At 40.4% G+C, this 19,236-nt stretch overlaps 1 protein-coding gene across 2 annotated transcripts in view; it reads right to left on the bottom strand.

Moving 5' to 3' along the window:
- Positions 1–414: 414 nt before the first annotated feature.
- The window catches only part of LOC110471139 (connector enhancer of kinase suppressor of ras 2), a 172,978-nt gene continuing 154,156 nt past the window's right edge, over positions 415–19,236 (bottom strand). Inside the window, exons 21-25 of one of the 2 annotated variants that reach the window (XM_077786481.1) lie at positions 11,563–11,633; positions 10,705–10,808; positions 8,890–9,397; positions 8,403–8,602; positions 415–7,742 (exon numbers count right to left, since the gene is read on the bottom strand). In XM_077786481.1, the coding sequence (XP_077642607.1) occupies positions 7,527–7,742; positions 8,403–8,602; positions 8,890–9,397; positions 10,705–10,808; positions 11,563–11,633 (1,099 nt within the window). In that variant the 3' untranslated portion in view covers positions 415–7,526. The remainder of the gene's footprint in view (positions 7,743–8,402; positions 8,603–8,889; positions 9,398–10,704; positions 10,809–11,562; positions 11,634–19,236) is intronic. The other variant, XM_077786480.1, reaches the window with a different exon arrangement.

Raw genomic sequence — 19,236 nt, forward strand, 5'->3', positions numbered from 1 at the left:
AGGGAGGGCATCGCCCTCAGCCGGCATGGCCTCAAAGCGGGCAGGGATGGATTCCCCTCGCGCGGGGCGGGATAGCCCTCAGCCGAATACGCCCTAAAGCCGGCAGGAATCCCTCACAACTGCGGCGGGATCCCTACAGCGGGCAGGGACGGATCCCACTCATTCGTGGGGGGATAGCCCTCAGCTGAGATCGCCCACAGCGGGCGGAGATCCCCCTCAGCCGCCATCGCCCTGAAGAGGGCAGGGATCCCCTCAGCCATGGCAGTGATCCCCTCAGCCGGGGCGGGGACCCCCCGATCGGGCGGCATTGCCCTCAGCCGGGCTGTCCCTCGCATCGACAGCGATGCGCTCAGCCCGCATCGCACTCAGCCAGGATTACCCTCAGAACACACAAAATCCCCCATAAACACACAATCTAAGTGCAGATAATTCGTTTATTGAAGTCCAAATTTACAACTGAAGTTCACAACTTCCCCCCTCACCCCCCCCCAAAAAAAAAAACAAAACAAAACAAAACAAAACAAAAGCTTTGTTTGAATTTAGGAAGAATAAATGTTTGTTTTTGTTTTTGTTTCTTTTTTTTTAATAATGTACAGACTATATCTCTTAAATAAGTTAATATCTTTGAAAAAAGAGCAATATGTTCCTTTTTTTAATGTTGCAGTGCAACTTACAACTTACACGTCTGTGCAATGTACCATGAGGTATATGCCCAGTGAGCAACACACAGTGAAGTTTTCCATTCATAAATTTTCATTGTAGACACACAAAAAGTTAACAAGTTATTAATCTGTGATAGAAAACGCAGCCGGTTACAGTAATTCACACAGAACTCATCTGGAAAGAGGGAAAAAAGAAACCTAATGTTCATTGCCTATAGAAACTATTGGATTATCTCTCAACATAGACAAGTATAAAATTAAAAATACTGTTGTGAAACTGAAGAAATACTGTGTTATCCAGGGGTTGAAACCTCGTTTGACCTGTATTAGTCTAGAACCATTGGTTTTCTCTCTGTAGCATCCACGAGCTGAGGGATTTACTGCGGTACCGATGGAGCATCTGCTCGTCAAAGCATTAAGCACGATGGGCATTATAGAAAACTTGCAGAATGCTCAAAAACGTACAACTCCAACATTTTCCCTGGCATGGACAGGTGGTTTTCCATTGCCTCTCAGTTCATCTCCCAGCTGATTAGAAAAACAAGGCTGAAACATGGAAGATTACTCGTATTTGAAGCTTGACACTTCAAACTTCTCAAGATGGCTCTAAAATACTTATTTTTCTTAATGACAGAAAACATATATTTATTTAAGAAAGAATCATCCACAATATAACTTTGTGATAAATAACAGTTCTGCCTCTAATACATATATACATACTGCTTGTAAACAAAAATGCCCACAGGTCATGGAGTCTCCATGATTTTTTTACAAGGCGCTATAGATTTTTATTTTTATTTTTATTTTTGTTATTGAAAACAGTCCTAGTGAAAGTTTGGTTTATAACCTCCTATTGCTACAGAAACAGTAAGAATGTTTATATTTACAAAGAAACAAAGACCATGGAGACCCCATAGCGTTATTTGCCAAAGAGTTGAAGTTGGTGGGGTTTGCAAAATACACGTTGTCAGCACGTTGGACAGGTTGAACACCAGCAGTACGATATTCCAGTGCTTTGGTATTTCAACCCCTGAATATACAAAGACATTACTACAGCCTACTTCACAGTTTAATGCAAGTAAAGTGCAAGCCATAGTACAAGGGTGTCATACATTTCCATACATGTAAGCGTTATCTAAAAAAGGCTCTGTACAAGGTTTATTAGCTATTTAGTAACCTAGATGGAAGTCACCTATGGCCCAGCAATTAATGGTCTTACAAGGATATTGTCTTTGTAATACAGTATGTGTCAAATGTAAAACGTTTATTAATACTAGTGCATTTCTCTTATATCCTAACCTGTTTTCTCATCAGATTTTTCAGCTGAAATCCTTGTTTCTCAGTAAAACAGAAGTCTTAACTGGTAACAGGGTCTTACTGGTAATTTGGCCAGCAAACACAGTTTGTTAAGACATATTTGTTTTGTGGTTGCTAGTTAAAAAATGCAATAGTTAATATGTATAATGTGACATCCTTAGTTAATCTGCAGCATTCAGACACATTTACTGTTAGTAAAAACATCTGTATCGATACCCTCACCAACGCCTGAGGATGTACAATATTCTAGACATGTGAGGACAGAAGCTACAGGGCTTAGCTGGTCAAACAGCAGGTTGTCGACGTATTTGATCATTTTTACAACATTGCTTTCTTTCAAATACTGCTCATACAGTAGCATTAATGCTTAAAGTCCCCAACTGTCACTTCTAACACATGTATATTCTTGATAAAAATAAAGACATATCTGCCTAGCCTGCATTAGAGAGTGAATATGGTTCTTTTCCTGAAGGCAGTTTCTGTCTGAATTATTTAAATATTTTTATTAAGAGGAGGTCCCAGTAGTATAACACCTGTTTTCAAACCTGATAACAACTTAAACAATATTATTTATAAACCTCCTTCTGGATGTGCAAGAGTGGCATAACCCGTAAAATATAGAAAATAACCTTTAAAAAATGTTTCTTTTTCTATTAGTTATATCCAGAGTGGAGAGTTCCCTGCCACATGTTAGAGAGTGGAACTGATCAGAAACATCACATTTCATTTGTGTGTAATGGGAGCAAAGAAAATAACTATAAACATCAACTAAGGAAATACAACTTACTAGTTTTGGTTTAAATAGCCATGAAATTTCCATACATCAGCTGATACGGCTGAGATGTGATTTTCAGATGGGATTTTCAGTTCTGTGCCCACCTAACACCCATCAAGAGCCTCAGCCACACGGTGGGAATTCATCTGAGAGAGGAGATGAGGACCTTTCCCCACAGCATCCTGCCTGGGAAACCTACCCTGAGCCTCAGCTTTAAGTGAGGGAAACATTCTGGAAGAAAAAGAGCTTTTTAATACTGAATATAAATGAAAACTAATATTGCTTCTCCAGTCTTTCCTGTTATACCTATGTGGTAAATAAACATCATTGGGCAGCAGGGAAGGTGATGTGTTGTGGCCTAAGGAATGTGGTGCATGGAAAATCTGCTATGGAAAACCTGTGCCCTTCTGGCTGCCATAAAGCACCATTTCCCTACTGTGAAAACTGAGGAGAGAATAAAATCCTTTATGAGACCCAGCCCACACTTATTTCTGTAACATTAAATGTGGGGAACCCAGGTATGCCCGGAATGGGGCTCAGGCTGAGGCCCAGCAATGCAGCCAGGCCTGTGCTCTCTTCCTTAGAGAACCTCCCTAGGACTGGATCTGGAGAGAGTCAGAACCTCTGTAGAGACACAAGACTTGCTTTACTGAGAGTATTTCAACTATAATTGAATTGCTGGTGGTATTCTCTAGTTCAGGGGCAGCTGACAGGCATTGCAGAGGGGCTGGGTTTGTTGTGCTGCATCGAGCCTTGGCCAAGGGTTATTTCACACAAACCATCTTTGAAGGACTTTGTTCCCCACTGCATGAAGGGTCTGTACAAACTGTTGGTGAATTTTCACAAAATAGCTCTGCTGGCAGAGCTGTCTCTCCTCAAGGATCAACAACCCCCAACTTTATCGCCTTGGTCATAAATACTGCTATTTTTGGCAGAAAGAATGCTTTTATCACTTTGGAAGACAGACCACATCAGGAAAGAATATGGCAAATAACATCTGTGATAATCTTGGCCTGATTTGCATTACTAGAGACAAAGATAAGAATGTTCTTTGCTCTCCTCAGATTTCTGTCGAATTAAACAATTTCTACCAGATTCTTCATTTTTCTCCCAGAGGTCCTATTAACATTTAAAGTGAAATGTAAAGGTCAGCAGCAGAATTGGACCATTTTTGAGGAGGCTGAACCTTTCCCAGAGCCACTGTAAAGTAACTCCTTCAACGGTATCTGTACTGCCCTTCACAGGACCTTGGAGAACAAGCATTCTGTAACTGCTGAGAGGGGTGAGAGTAGACTTAACTGCCATGTACAATTCTCTGCAACACTCATTTCTTTTTCCTTGGAAAAAGCCAGTGGAGCACCACATTCCCAGCTCAAAAGGCAGCAGCCAGAGCTGAGTGTGCTGATAACAACCTCCTCCTCCTCCTCCTCCTCCTTTGATTTTTGTTCATGTCAATTAGAGCAAGCTCAGGGTAGTTTTCACTTAAAGTAATGAAGCCAAGAAAAGTGTCTTGGTTCTCTCAGGAAGTGATGCTGAGAGCTATTAAGACACTTTCAAAGATCTGACCTGTCACTGCATACAGAACAGTATTAAAAAAGGAGGGGAATCAGTAGCTCAGGGGGAGCATTAAATCAGTTGTAATGAAAAATAGCCAGTAACAAAAAGACTCAGCTTGTGGAGTGTCAGAGAAAGTGCATGGGCTGAGACATTTTACCTGAAGAAATTCTGAATGAAGATGCTAACTTTAATAAGATCCAGTTAAATAAAGCACATCCAAACAACATTTCCACGTTGTTGTATGTGTTAAAACCCAAGTTTTACCTGAGAATTTGGGCAGGAAAACTGGTAAATTAATAAATCTATTGTACAGGTGCTATTTGTTTCCCTTGATGAACTCAACAGCCAAGCCTTGTTCTTTTCTTATTTAAAAATATGTCATCAGAATGACCACAACAATTCCAGCTGCTTTGTACTGTGTGTTTAAGTACCTGTTTGTTCAGAAGAATTGGATGTATTTTAATACATAAGCAGGATTTGGTGCATGAATTTTTAAATATAGTATGTGTATTGCACTTTGCATTTCAGTGAGTTCAAAGGTGGTGAAAATCCAAATAATTGTGCTGTGGTGACCATGCACGTTCCTCTCTGCAGTCCATTTAGATTGGTACCAACATCAGAAGGAAGAAACCGTGGCTGAGAGGGAAGGGCTGCAGGGTGGGGTTGAGTAAATGTGGCAGGAGAATTATAAGTTCTTGTGCAATGGCTTCCAAATGCCAGCTGACATTTGTGAAAGAATAAAGTCTTTGTATTGCTTAATTTAGCAATTAGATTTTGCTTGCTCTAAGGCACAAGCAATGCCAGACAAATGGTTCAGACTTTTCTCCCAGTTAATCTTAAGCCCATTAGAGGGAATTTCTCCAGTGTATCTCATCTCATGAATCTCATGAATCTCCTGGACAATTTATTTGGCCTATTCAGTGCAAATCACATTTACTGAGAGCTGCTCTGCAAGAGAAGAATGCAGACTCACAGTCCCAAGAACTTCAGAAAGGATGATCTTATGACACTGAAAGATTTTTAAAGATAAGCTGAGCAAAAGTATGAATTCTCTACTATCTATTCATATTACAGAAATTGTATTTAAACTTAAAACAGAGATGATCTGTTTTCCCTATTACTTGTATCATTTCTGAGAAATCTATCTTCCCAATTTTGTTTCTCGTTTTCAGCTGTATCTCTAAGTAGTGTTCTCTGTTTTACTTGTGACTTCACTGAATATACTCAGTTATGTCTTGAGTGGTGAAGCAGTGGCATTTGAAATCCTTTTGGAAAGCTATTTGGAAATAATATAGATCTTTTCATTATGAAAGCACAAACCATCTTTTGGGTTTGAAACAATAGGCATATTTACATTTCTTTAGGAATTTAGATAGTTCAATCTATGTAACTATTTCTGTGACCATCCATCACTGCCTGCATGTATGATATGACAATTTCTAAATGGATCCTATAATTAACGCTTTTGCTTGCTGGAAATGAAGGAATAAAATTAAGACTGGAAAGAAGGGAGGAGGCAAGGGAAAGGTGTTTTTAATTTTGCTTCTCACTATGCAATTGTATTTTAAATTGTTAATAAATGAATTTTCCCCAAGTCAGGTTTGTTTTGCCTATGATAATCTGTCTTTGTCTCAACCCAGGAGCTTTCCCATTACATATTTTCCCCCTGTCCAGCCAAGGTCAACCCCCCTCAGCTGCTCTGTGGAGACAGAACTAAACACCCAGTACACCTTCACCTGGACTGGCTTTGGGAATCATGAAATCTGTTCCTGGATACTAGGACCTCACTGAGATGACATTTTTCCTCCGTTATACTGAACTGCATGAATTTTACAGTCCTTGATGGATGAGAGACAATTAGGTTTATCTTGTGAAAAAATGTTCAGTGAAATGACATCAGCTGTATTCACATCCCCTTCATTCTACCTTTTAGAACTATTCTAGCAAGCAGAGTCAAAGCAGACTGTGAATGGCTTTGAAATCTATGTTCAGTAGCATTCAGAGAAATCTTTTTTTTCCCCCCAAGAATACAAGTATTTTCCCCAAAATCTGATTCTTACAAACCATTCTCTCCCAGGCAAGGAAGTGAAATACACTGTGTGACTTGTGTGTCTTCCCAAACCAATCAATACCGATTGGTTTTCAAATGATGTTTTGAATAACTTCACCCACTTGCAAATATACTGCTAGCAGTTAAAAATTATTGCCAGACATTACATAATTTTGAATTATTAACTCAGCTATAGATGTCAGTGTATCACAGGATGTAATTGATTATTTCAGGAGGTTTTTTTTAAGCTTCCTTCTCATGCTTTTTTTGAATTTTGTGACTCACAGTCATGTGTCACTTAAATTCACAGTGAAGAAACGATGAAAACCTGCAGTATGTACCTTACTCAGTGCAGATTTTTTTTTTCTTTCACCATGAAATACTTCAAATCCTATTAAAACCAGTTTAAGTTGCAGCATTAGTGAACAACCAATATTGTTCTACTTGTGTCTTACCTCTGTGCCAAACCTGCTTGCTCGTGTTCCTTCGTTTAAAGGCAGGCACAGCACGTTACAAACACAGTATTTAAATGGCATGTACAGAGTGCCCATAGGGCCAGACTGGGATCTATTTCTTAGATGTACAGTGTACATTTTAAGGCACACTATAGGGATTGAGTTTACATTTTGACAACTCTGTCCTTTTATTTGCAAAGATGGTCACTAACTGGAAATGTTGCAAAAAATAAATGTTCATCTCTAAGAGTAGCCAATGTATTCATGTCTTCTTTTTTGTTTTCTCAAGAAAAAATGTGTGAAAATGTGAACTTTAGGGAAGTTTAAAAGGAAATGTCAACTACCATGTTACATTTTATATACATAGATATGTATTTATATATATCTAAATATATAAAATGATTGCAGGAGCTCATACTATAAGCTGAGTTTTAGTACAGTACTTTAAATATACTGGTATTTATTTTCAGTTACACTTCTGCACCGCTTCTTCCTAATGCAGAGCTTGATACGGACATTGGTTGATAATAGCAAACAAAAAATTCATAAAGAATATTATTGTCTTATCATGCAATGTAGTAGGCATCCTGTGGCACTATTCTCTTACCCAAGTATTTACAGCACTGCTGAGTACCTTTAGCAATGAATTCACCAGGGTTTGTGTGACTGCATCTGTCAGGCACCCAGCAGTGACCCAGGCCGAGCTCCTGTCACACGTGAGTCTCGATGAAGGAGTGTGTGTGTGTCAGCATTGGGGCTGAGCTTGCCAGTTCAGAGGCTCCATTTTGAGGCTTCCCAGCAGCACTGTACTCACAAATGTCCAGGAAAAACTCATAGTTCTTTAATTTCCAATCTTTGAACTTCTTGGATGTTAAGTTGGGATCATCCAGAAGGCTGTTGATTATTGTGAGGTCCCCTTCCTTTGCCTGGCAAATTCCAGAAAGATAGAGGACAAGACAAAATGAAATTCTGTATTTCAGCACTTTATGTCTTCTTTAATGCCAAGTGCCAAGAAAACTACTCTGGAAACTTTAATATTTACCTAAATTCAGGAACTATTACAGCATAAACTGTTTGACAGCTCAGTCTGTGCCACATGCTACAACGTGCCCACACAGAATGCCAAATAATCTCTTTTTTTCCTTAAGATGAAACATATTTGCTTTGAAGGATTTTTAGTTTCCTTGAAACTTCATTTTAAAGCTACCAGAAAAAGGCATTAGCAATAGAAATGTAAAGATGTTAAGGACATACATTGATATTAAGGACAAGGGCAAAAGGATTCACACTGTCAGAGGGCAGGGTTAGCTGGGACATTGGGAAGGAATTCCTGGCTGTGAGGGTGGGGAAGCCCTGGCACAGGGTGCCCAGAAAAGCTCTGGCTGACCCTGGATCCCTGAAAATGTCCAAGACCAGGCTGGACAGGGCTTGGAGCAACCTGAGCTGGTGGAAGGTGTCCCTGCCATGGCAGGGAGTGGGGCTGGATGGGCTTTAAGGTCTCTTCAACCCACCCGTATTCTGTGATGCACAATTAGACTTTTCCTAGTTTATATTCCTTGCACACAAGATCAGGGATAAAGCCTTACTTTTAAAGTGCTCTTGAGGACTCGGATGTGGTGCAGCTTTTCGTTGATCACTGGGTCGTTACAGCGCTTCACGAAGGACTTGCGGAACTCCTGCTTGGTGGAGGGACGCTGCTCTCCGAAAGCTGACAGACTGGCTTCTTCCAGAGTTCTGTAGAGCTCTTGCAGACCATCTGTGATTTCTTCAATTTCTTTTATGTTTTCTGAAAGGAAGGAAAGAAGCCTAACAACAAACCTGATCATTCAGACGAAGTCTCTAAAATCAGCAATACTGCAGCTTCAGTACTATCTTAACCTGTTAAGTTTTGGTGAGACAAGATCATCATCCCAAAGCTCAGTTTTTAGCACTACATCCTGGCATTTCAAGTACAAACTCCTGTCTTGGCCAACATCCAGCAGCTCAACCACAAAATCCTTGCTGAGAACAGTGGCAATACTGCTCTGGATTTTGATGGCAGTAAAGTGGATCAGAACATCTCCCAGAGCTTACCTTCTGCACAGAAACTATTGTGCCTTCTAATAGGAACCTTCTCATCCAGACTGTCGTCGGTCCCTTCAATGGACTTCACGCGCCCCTTCCCGCGGACGTCTCTGTTTCGGGGAAGGCTTTGGCTGCGCGGTTTCTGGGGCCACCCGTGGGAGCTGTGTCCTCTTGGACATTCCACCAGAGGAAAAGGCCCATCCTGCTCAAAATTGTGGCGCCTCTGGACGGGCAGCGTGGCTTGTCTCCGTCTGTCCGGTGACATTCCGGGCCGGCCGCTCGCGTACTCCGCCTCCGCAGGGACGGTCTGGAGGAAATGGAGCCCTGAGCTGGTTAAGGGAGTCTCTATCAGGTCCTGCCAGGAGCGCCGTTCTCGGTAGGGAGGTCGGCACCCCGAGGAGTGTGTGCTGCCCGCTGCGTCCTGCCGCGAGTCCTCGGCAGAGGAGTGGGAATATGTTGATTCACTGGAAAAGTGTCGGCCTTGTTTGGCTTCGGGGAATGGGCTTGAAGAATTCACCTGGAAAGATACAAAAACATCTGCCCATGAGATGATGTTTTGAACAGACCCAAGGAAATGACTGTAGTGTAAAATAGTCTATGATATCTAGTTAATCAGATGGACTCATGGGTTTGATTTGTCATAACATGAACCACTGTAAACAGAAGAGAATTAGCAGCGACAAGTTTTATATAAAAGTGCTCTTTTAACCACTCCCTATTCTTGTTTTGCACATTCTCTGCCCACAAGCAACTCCTGATGGAAAGAAAAGTGTAACACTGGTGCAGGTTTCCTGAAGACCCATCCAGCTTACAATCAGTCCAGCTGAGGACAGTGGAAGTCTCCAAAAGAAACCATAATCAGATTTCCTTTCTTTTTTTTTAGGGGCCAAACTGAAAAAAAAAAAAAAACAAAAACCAAACCCAAGCAACAAAAACTTCAGCACCCAGAAAGATTTTTGGCTGGGGGACTGTTGAACTTGTGAAACTGTTTGAATGAATTTTCTGGGTCTGTGTATAAATTTAATTCAAAATAAAGAGAAAGGCAAAAATGTGGAAAAACAGAAAGGGAGAGGCTTAACCTGTGTCCCAGTTGATAAAACAGCATCACATGGGTGAAAATCAGTCTGAACTTCACCCATGTGATGCTGTTGTCTCAGTCACTCTTTGGTTCTGGCTGTGTGAGGATCATGTCATGTCACTGACGCTGAAGAAAAATCTGAAAGAAAAATAGAGAACAGTCCTATCTGTGCTTGGAATCATAGAATAATTATCATAATTGCCTGTGTTTTGTCTAATGGAAATGTTCTATTTGCAATACCATCATTACCATGGTATTGTACACAATCTTTCCTAGAAAGATTTGTTCTTCAAAAAGGAACTAAAACATGATTACTGGGTGAATGTGAGCTGATCTTAATCTCTAGCATCCAGTATCCAATATTCATAATTGAAAACCACTCTCAATTAATACAAACTATCACATCCATCACATTCTTCTCATATTCTGCAGAGAAGGCAAAATTTGAATATTCTGTTCCTGTTATGATATGTAGTTTTACCAATCCTACAAAAAAAGATCATGTTTCCAGTCTGGTGACAGATCTGTGTCAGGAGACTTTTACCTCTCCTTCCTTTCTAACTGATTTGCTATGGAAAAATCCAGGTTTTGGCTCATGAGGAGCAGCAGTAATTTCATTTTTACAATCACATCCGGCTTTGTGACGCTGCCTTTATGGTGTTTAAATATCCTGGGACAAGGGCAGTGCAAGTCAAGGCCCAGAGGTGTTTTTGGTGGCCTTGGCCACGTGCAGAGTGGTGACTCACTGAGGGGGTGCGGTGGTAGGTGTCACACAGCGTGGAGGAACCCTCCTGCTTCAGCGTCAGGGAGCCGTCCATGTCGTCCTGATCGCTCTCACTCCAGTAATCTGCTGACAAAGCATTCCAGGTCTCACTCGGGTGCTTTTCCACAAGCAAGCACATCCCACATTTTAGCAACATCCTTCCATGGCACGGCAAACGTTGCCCAGCCACCTGCAGGGCTCAGCAGCCGCTCAGGAACGGGCTGGTGGAAGGTCTGACGCCTCAAGCAGGGAGTGCAGGAAGCTCTGAATGCTTTAGGGAAGGGTTGCAGAAGGCAGCTCGGGCAGCTGACTCCCACTGCACATAGAAAAACCAACTTCTGCTCACAGACTTTGACACAGAAACCTCATTGCAGATGCTGAAGTAGAGCCAAGCCTGAACACTTAATTTAATTGGGCGTAACAGGTTCCACCGTGGGTGATGGGGAAAGGACAAGGCTGGCACCTGAGCTCAGGAGGTGCAAACAAATATTGCTGAAGCACACACTGCCCCAAGTCTGCCCTGTCTGCTCTGGGTTTAGGGGGATGAACATCCCTGAGGGCTGGGATCTGGGAGATCACACCTCACCCTGAACCCTGCAGTCTCTTTATCACTAATTTTAAATATTTCTTAAAATTACTGCTTAGGATTTTATTTTCTTTGGTAGTGGAACCAATAAATGTAGTTCTTTGAGGAAATGTATTCTTATCAAAATTGGTATTTGGAAAGATATGGGCATATGTTGATAAAGAAGTCAGTTATGACCTCGCCGGCTTTATTGAAATACTGAACAGATTTGTACTGCCTGCTCTCTTCTCCTAATTATAATCACTGAAGCATTACCTTCATCTGGGTGAATATCCTTGTCATCAGGTGTGTAACCGATTGCTGCGAGACCCAAACGATTCATCCATCTAACAGAACGATAAAAATGAGGAATAGAGGTATTTAAAAGGAACATCTCATGTAAATCTGAAGGCATCCACATCCTTAACATCTGGAAAAGTCAGACACAACTCCTAAACAAAAAGGCTCTTAAACCCACAATTCTGATGCGCTGGGTGGTTGATAACTGGGAGCTAAGGATTTATCACATTTATTCTGATTGCTACTTATATTTATTTCAAGAACTTGCCTGAATTGCCAAAATACTAGAAAATAAAATAGAATTATGATAATTATTGTCTGAAAACCTGTGTTGGGAAATGAGTTGTATTAAGCTTACATTCTGAGAAAGCTAAAACAGCCTATGGCAGTTTGATTATTCACAATGCTGGTGATACAAACGCTTTGTGTTGTTGAGCTGTGGTATCAACATTATTTTCCCTTAATTTGTTTAATACAGATTTTTTGGGTTTCTAAAGTCTTGGTAAACTGGAAGTGCTTCAATATTTGCATTTTGCATTGGATGTGCTGGTTTCTTTCTTTGTCCTCAAATTATTTCATTCGATAGAAAATAAGATTCTTTACTTCCTTAGGGAAATACTGTAGTTCATCTTGGGGAAAATACCTTTTGAGTTTTGTTTATGTAAGATTACTGGATGTTTATACAATATATAATTGAAAAACTAGGGAAAAAAGGAAATGAACACACAGAGAGAAAAGTCACTTCTTAATGTTCAGCAAATGGAAAATCAAGAATTATATTCTTTTCATCAACAAGGAGATATAACTGAAGAAAAAAAGCACTTATAGTGACATCTGTAATGCCTGGGATGTTTTGAAACATTCCCTTCCTCGGTGACTAAATTCTTAATTATCTAATTAATTTCCCAGAAAATTGATGTGAGAGTTTATCTAGAAGCAGCTCTTTTTTCTTTTTCGAACATTTTTAACATCAAATTTGTTAATAATTATCATATTGGTTAATGAATATTATAATGACAAAAACATCTTTCACAGGCCTCAAGTCAGATATTAGTGAACAGTACATGCAATACCAAAAGGACGAGTTGTTTTGCAGATTAAAACAAGAAAACTGTTCAGTGTCATTCTTTCCCACTTGTACTAGAGGAGAAAAAAAAGCTTTTAAGGACATATGTGACTGTTATTGTCCAGGAAAGTGGTGTGTGGGAGATGGGAGGCACAGCAAGGAGGCAGAAAATGAAGGAAGAGTGAACTCTCCACTAAAAATAGCACACAGTTCAGCACGTATTGATCCCTGCTCCCAGCAGCTCTGCAGAGGCTCCCAGCAATGATCTCCAGCTCCAATATTGATACAGCACTGACTCACTGCCTGGCTGCACAGAGCCTGCCACGGAGCTCATGGCTCTCCTAAGTAGCCAAAGGGGACAACAACACTTACTTCTTACAGGGTTTAATTTACTTGCAAAACTATGAAAGCAAAGAACTGCACAATCATATTGCTTTGCCTCTCAGTATTAAGCCAGAAGTGAGCAAATTGGAGATGAAAATGGAAATGATGATTAGTTTTCCCAAGCTTAGCACTGCTTACAGCCGTTGTTTGCATCAACACATCAATAACTCATCTTTATCATGAGGGAAGTACATTTAAAATGGATTAACAGATTTACAGAAGTGCTCTGCAGCATCATTTCCCTCAGCACATGGTGCCTGCATCGCCTGGCATTTGCTTCCCTTGCAGGGCAGATCCTTTGTTGCAGGAATGGCAGTGACATCATTCCCTGCTCGTTATCAAGCATTTGTATTCACCAGTTTTTCATCAGTTGTTCCCGAATTTCTGAACTCATTAGCACTGGAGCAAAATAGTTTTAGTCATACTTTGCCATATGCCTTTGGCAATTAAGCAGGATGGCTCAGTGCCTTCAACTGAGGTTCTGCTTAAGCATCAATGATAAATTAGGATTAATTTCCATTTTCCAAGTTAAAACAGACTTAGCCATTTGTGTGGTCAATGCATGGAAATTTATATTGTCTTAAATTTCTTGCAAAATTTCTTTTGTTGCTCATTGTTAATCATTGTTAAATTTGAGGGTGTCACATCTTGGAAGCAAATATAGACACCAGATGAAATGTTAGGATTAGCCTTCCAGAGCCAGGGATGCTCTGAGGATACCCAGAATATCAGCTTTATATATGTGGCCTCCATGGCCAAATCTGGAATTAGCTGAAGTTAATCTTCCTTCTGTAAGGCTGCTCAGCTTTTTCTCTTCCCAAGGCCAAGATCATCCCCAGCTAGACTTACAAGGACTTTCTTACCTCATTTACCACAATTCAGAGTCAGCTCTTGGTCAAGCCAACATAAAGGGTTAGCTGATGACATTCAGTGGCTTATCATGACAAAATCTCTTCAGATAAAAGAACTAGAATCTCCATTTTAGGTTTTGTGTTTTTAAGAAAAGCATGAGTGAATGTTTCTGAGGTTAATCAGGAGATATACAAGTGGTGAGATTACAGCTCATTTTCTTACAGTTAATTTTTTTTCCCAAGGAAATGCAAACTCAGTTCAAAAGGAACCCTGCATAAACTTGATGAATTTCCTTGATGAGCAACCCACTTCCATTTTTCAGAAAACTGCAGGTTTTTCAAGGTTATAAAAAGCTCTTTGTGGAGAGCTTGGAAAGGCAGGCAGTTGGTTCTGAGCTGTGTCCCAGGTGCCCTGTGGGCAAAGGTTGGGTTCCAGCTGGCACCGGGAGCTCCTGCTGGAGCTGGACTCCTGAGGGTTGGAGGATGCACATCCCATGGAGGGTCTGTGTGCTGCACCTGCCAGCACAGCCCCGGGGCTGGAATGCTGACTGGGGTCCTGGAGCTGTGCCCCACCAGCTCGGGGACTTCCCCGTGGCCACAAGGAGGCCTGGGCTGCCCTGGCAGGGCACCTTTGGGATCTCAGGTGCACAGCCCCGTACATCGACCCCAGCCTGGGCTCCCTCCCCTGGATAACTTCAACAACTCTTTCCTGTTGGTAATTAAACACCTTAACCAGCATGTTTCACTGAGTCTAGGCCACCCAGCAGAACATGGGGTTTGCATTCTGCATGGAAATTGTGATGACACAGAACAGCACTAAATGTCCCACACATCCTCTGCCACAACATTTTACCTCCAGGATTGTACAAATCCCCAAGAGACATAATCATCACTTACCAAGGCACGTTGTAACAACCTACAGGGAATCAAGAAGTGGGTTATTTTTTATTGCCTGCACTCCAGTGAACAAAGCAAGGAAAGATGAGCCTTGAATAAAGTCATCAAAATGCACAAGTTTTGTACTTTGTCCCAATTAAATTCTAAATAAATCAGTCTTGGTAGTAATTAATTATGTTGGTTACAAACAGGCACTGTTGTCATTGCTTTGGGATAAAATAGAGCTGCCTGGTAGTATTTAAGTTAAATTTACTGAGATAATTCTGGTTATTACCCAGGGATTACAGCCCAGGGCCTCTTCTGAGAGTCTGATTCTGCCCCAGGCTGGGGCTGTGCTGAGTGAAGGCAGCAGGGCAGGGAGGAGCTGTCACAGCCTGAGACTGAAGAGTGAATCATCCTAAAACACCCTGAATTGTCAGGAACCAGGAGCACATTCACCTGCTGACAGAAACACTGGGAAATGTTAAAGGGGGCCAAACAACTGGAAACAATTGCACATTGCTTTGCTCCCCTAACACTGTATTGAAAATGAGAATATGCCACTCCTCAATGTACAAATTAATACATTGCTGTGTCCTGGCTGTTGTAGTTTACTCTGCTGAGCAGGGGCTGAGCAAGCCCAAGGTCAGTGGGAGGTTCTGGGAGTGAAGGAAACACAAGTTTCCACAATGGCATCACACTCACCCCCTTTGGCTGCTCCTTTCTACAAGTCCAGAGTGAAAAAAGCACAAATAAAAAGTAAAACAACTTGGAAAATCTCAGTTGTTATAAATTGGAGAGAACTATTTTGTTTAGTGTAGGAGAATGAAAAGCAAGGGAAGAGGATAACCTTTTTTGACTTCCTAGAAAAAAGGGGTGAAAAGTTACAATTATTAGGTTATAACTAGAACTGTTCCATAAACCCATGGAGAAGGAGGAAAGAAAAGAATTTCTGTGGCTCAGAAAAGTTTGATTTGCTGATATCCTCACTTATTGCATATACCAAGTGGCTGGGTTTAGAAAAAGCTATTTAATTCAAATGAATATGTAAAAAAATTATATGTCGTGAAAAGGTGTAAATTCAAGAAAAAGTCCAACTGTTTTCACTATTTCTCTCTGTTAAATATTCCTTTAAAAATGAAGTCTATGAAATCATGACACATTAACAGAAAGATAAATAGAATATATTTCCTATCTTGTATCTTTTCGTCATTAATTCTTGCCCTTGTACACCACCTCAGCTTTGTGTTAGAAATGTTTCAGTGCAGAAATATTTCTTTCTTCATTTTTGAGATTGGGTTTACATTTGAGATTATTTGGTTAAAATGCAAAACTAGAACAAAGTGGAAGTTAAATTTCATTTAAATCAAGTTATGTTTAAGTATATTAGAGGTTCCCTTGAACCATTTATTTTACACATAAAATTTATTGAGTGCGGTTTACATTTAATTTCTGATCAAAAGCTTTGTATTATATTTTTTTGTCACTGGGATAATCAGATTCCAGAATTCACAGTATAATTCTTTGCAATACACAATTAGATTTAAAAATTGATTTTGTACTTGTTATGTGGACTTCTCTGACCAGTCTTTCTTACTGAACACCTGCAAAATCAATGCATTTCCCATTTGACTTCCTAAGGTACATTATTTTCTCTATTTTCTATGATTATGCAGGTAATACATTCATTTAAGAGAATAAAAGGTGCTCTAATAGGGGTGGCTGAAATGATGCCTTGGGTTTCCTCTGCACAAAAGGAGCCCCAAAGCATCTCCTGGTGAAATGTGACCCTGAGCAGATCCTTCCCCTGAGCTCATCTCTGCCCCTGTACCAGCCCCCAGCAGCTCTGCCTCTGCTGTTTGATTTGTCACACTTGCTGGGATTTGTTAAGCAAAATCATTCATGGGATAAACTCTGAGCACTCTCTGATTTGATAATTTGAAATGACTGTTGATCTTGTTTCATGCATTGTCTTCTTAGATTTGTCAGGCTGCAAAAATCGGAAAAAAGCCTGAGACAACTTAAGACAAGTGAACCAATCTGTGCCCTCTTTGCATGTGCATCTGCTTTATGCCCTTAATAGGATTTTTTTTTTTTCATTTTTAATTTTTTTAACTTTCCTCTGTCAAATGCACAATTATGTCTCTGTACTACAAAGTCTGGTTTGGTGTGGGTGTTTTTTGTTTGTTTGTTTTTGTTTGTTTTTCACAGTGTGTAATAGACAAAAGAAATTAACTGCTTTGCAGCAAATAAATTACCTTTCTGGTACCAGCATTTTACTGTACAAACACAGTCGTGTATCACAGAGAATAAAAGCACACAATAACTGATAGGCTATTTGATCCAGAACCAATAATAAAGAAATCACCAAAACAGTCACAAAAACTCACTCAATTGGAACTTCTCCTTACTCACTTCCTCAAACTTTTGCTCCAGCTTTCACCAAATGATTGGCCCAAAGGAAAGCTCTGGAGAAAGAAAGCTTTGTTTACAAGCAAGAGAACTGAGCTTAGCATGGCATAAACTGTGGGTGGGGTTTTGGGGGTTAGAGGTGAATTTTTTAAAGAAATGGAATGATTTACTTGTGAAATTGTGTAATTCTGCTTCTACATAGTTTTTAAAGACTCAGCTCAAGTAGGCCAAATAATGCTGTTAAATGCCTGGCTAATTCATTATGATGAAATTTCTTATTTCTATTATTTCTTATTTCTATTACTAATCTTTAAGATTTGGCTGAGTTAACTCAGCATCTCCAGCATAAGGTGACAATGGGGACTGTGACACACCTTCACCTCAGAGGGGCAGGGCTGGAATCACTAAATCTGCTCTATGAGATGCAGCTGAGCTGCTTGGCTCCCAGAAGAACTCTAGCAATTCACACTGCTACTATTCACAGCAGAATTTGAAGAAGTTAATTTTGTAATTGAAGCTGGTGCAGAAAGCCAGTGCAGATCCTCCTCCTGCACGAGGGATGAACTCCCCCAGAGCTGATTTGGGTGGTGGTGGATAAATCACAATTGGGCACTGCAAACTCCATCAGCCACTGGGGCTGGGATGGAGTGAGGGGGGAAATGGAACTTCACAGTCTAGGGTAAATAGTTCATAAATTGTAAAAAGGAGGAGCCAGGTGACTTGCCCAGAAAAGGAGGTTTGGGATATTCCAGCTCAGTGCTAGGAATTCCTGGTGCAGTGTTTTGCCCAGACAGGGCACAGCAGCTCCACGATCACCCTGTGCACTCCCATGAACATCGTGGTTTCACCCAGCCCTTGGGACCTGCAGCTAATTCTGATCAGAAAATTGTTTTACTTGTGCTGCACTTAGGAGCTTTTATGTGAGAACAATAAATTAGAGGGCTGGCGTGGCCTCAGGCACAGATTTGAAACAAGTTTATGGGAATATAAAAGGAAGAAAGGCAAACCTGCTCTTTATGATTATTTACAACACCATTGGGAAGCTCCATTCCAGGGATTTCTGTTTGAAAAGTACCTTTCATGTTCTGCAGAATTATCTCCTGGCTTTTCAGCAGGTAAGGGGCTGAGAGTAAGAGCTCTGTGAAAACTTATTCAGCTCTATTTGATGAAGAGCTGGTGAATTAGGCCAGACAGATCTGACAATCTCCTGCTCACTTGTCCAGTTTAAGGGGGAAAATGTCTAATGGGGAATCAGGGCTGAAATTTTTGGTTGCCAAGAGTTTTACTTGGGTGCTACTTTATATAAAGGGAAAACTAAGTGCACTGAAACTGGAAAAGATATGTTAATCCTGGCTTGCCATCTGATTTGGCCAAGACCTGTCAGAGAGACCAACAGGCCTGAAATTTAAGGGAGAAAACTGAATTATCTCTAGTAATAGACAGGATGACTTAGGGAAAGTCTTGAGTAACTTACTTTGTTCTACTCCATATGTAAAAGTAGATTGGAGACACCATAAAATTTGCTTATAATCAATAGAAATTTAATTCAGAATACATCAATTTTCAAACAGTATTTTTTTAAGAGAAATATTGTGCTATAATCTTTCAGGTCTTGGAAAATATAGGAGTGACCCCTATAAAAATCAATCATCATTCTGTTTCAGAAGTAACTATTTGCTATATTTCTTGAATGAACGACAAAGATTTATGGGAGTTATTAAAATTGCAAAGTTAACCCAGTTATTCAAATCAAGAGTGATCAAATTATTCAGTCTAAAATAGAAACTTTAAAAAATTTAGTATTTGGAGTCCATGATGAGATTGCAAATGCACTGCACTGCATTTCAATGGCTTGTAAGTTTTAAATAACATAGATATTGTAAAACAACCAAATATTAAATTCAATGCTAATTAAAGTCATAAACAGGTTATGTGTGGTGTGGTAGGAGATGAAGCACTTCTGGGAAATAAGGCCTTTAACAAGCTTGGAGTAGCAAGCTAGAGATGAGCTCATCAAGTTCATTATTAATTCATTTCTAAGAACACGGCTCTGCTCGTGTA

Source organism: Lonchura striata, chromosome 14, assembly GCF_046129695.1.
Source record: "Lonchura striata isolate bLonStr1 chromosome 14, bLonStr1.mat, whole genome shotgun sequence".
Classification (NCBI taxonomy): Eukaryota; Metazoa; Chordata; class Aves; order Passeriformes; family Estrildidae; genus Lonchura; species Lonchura striata.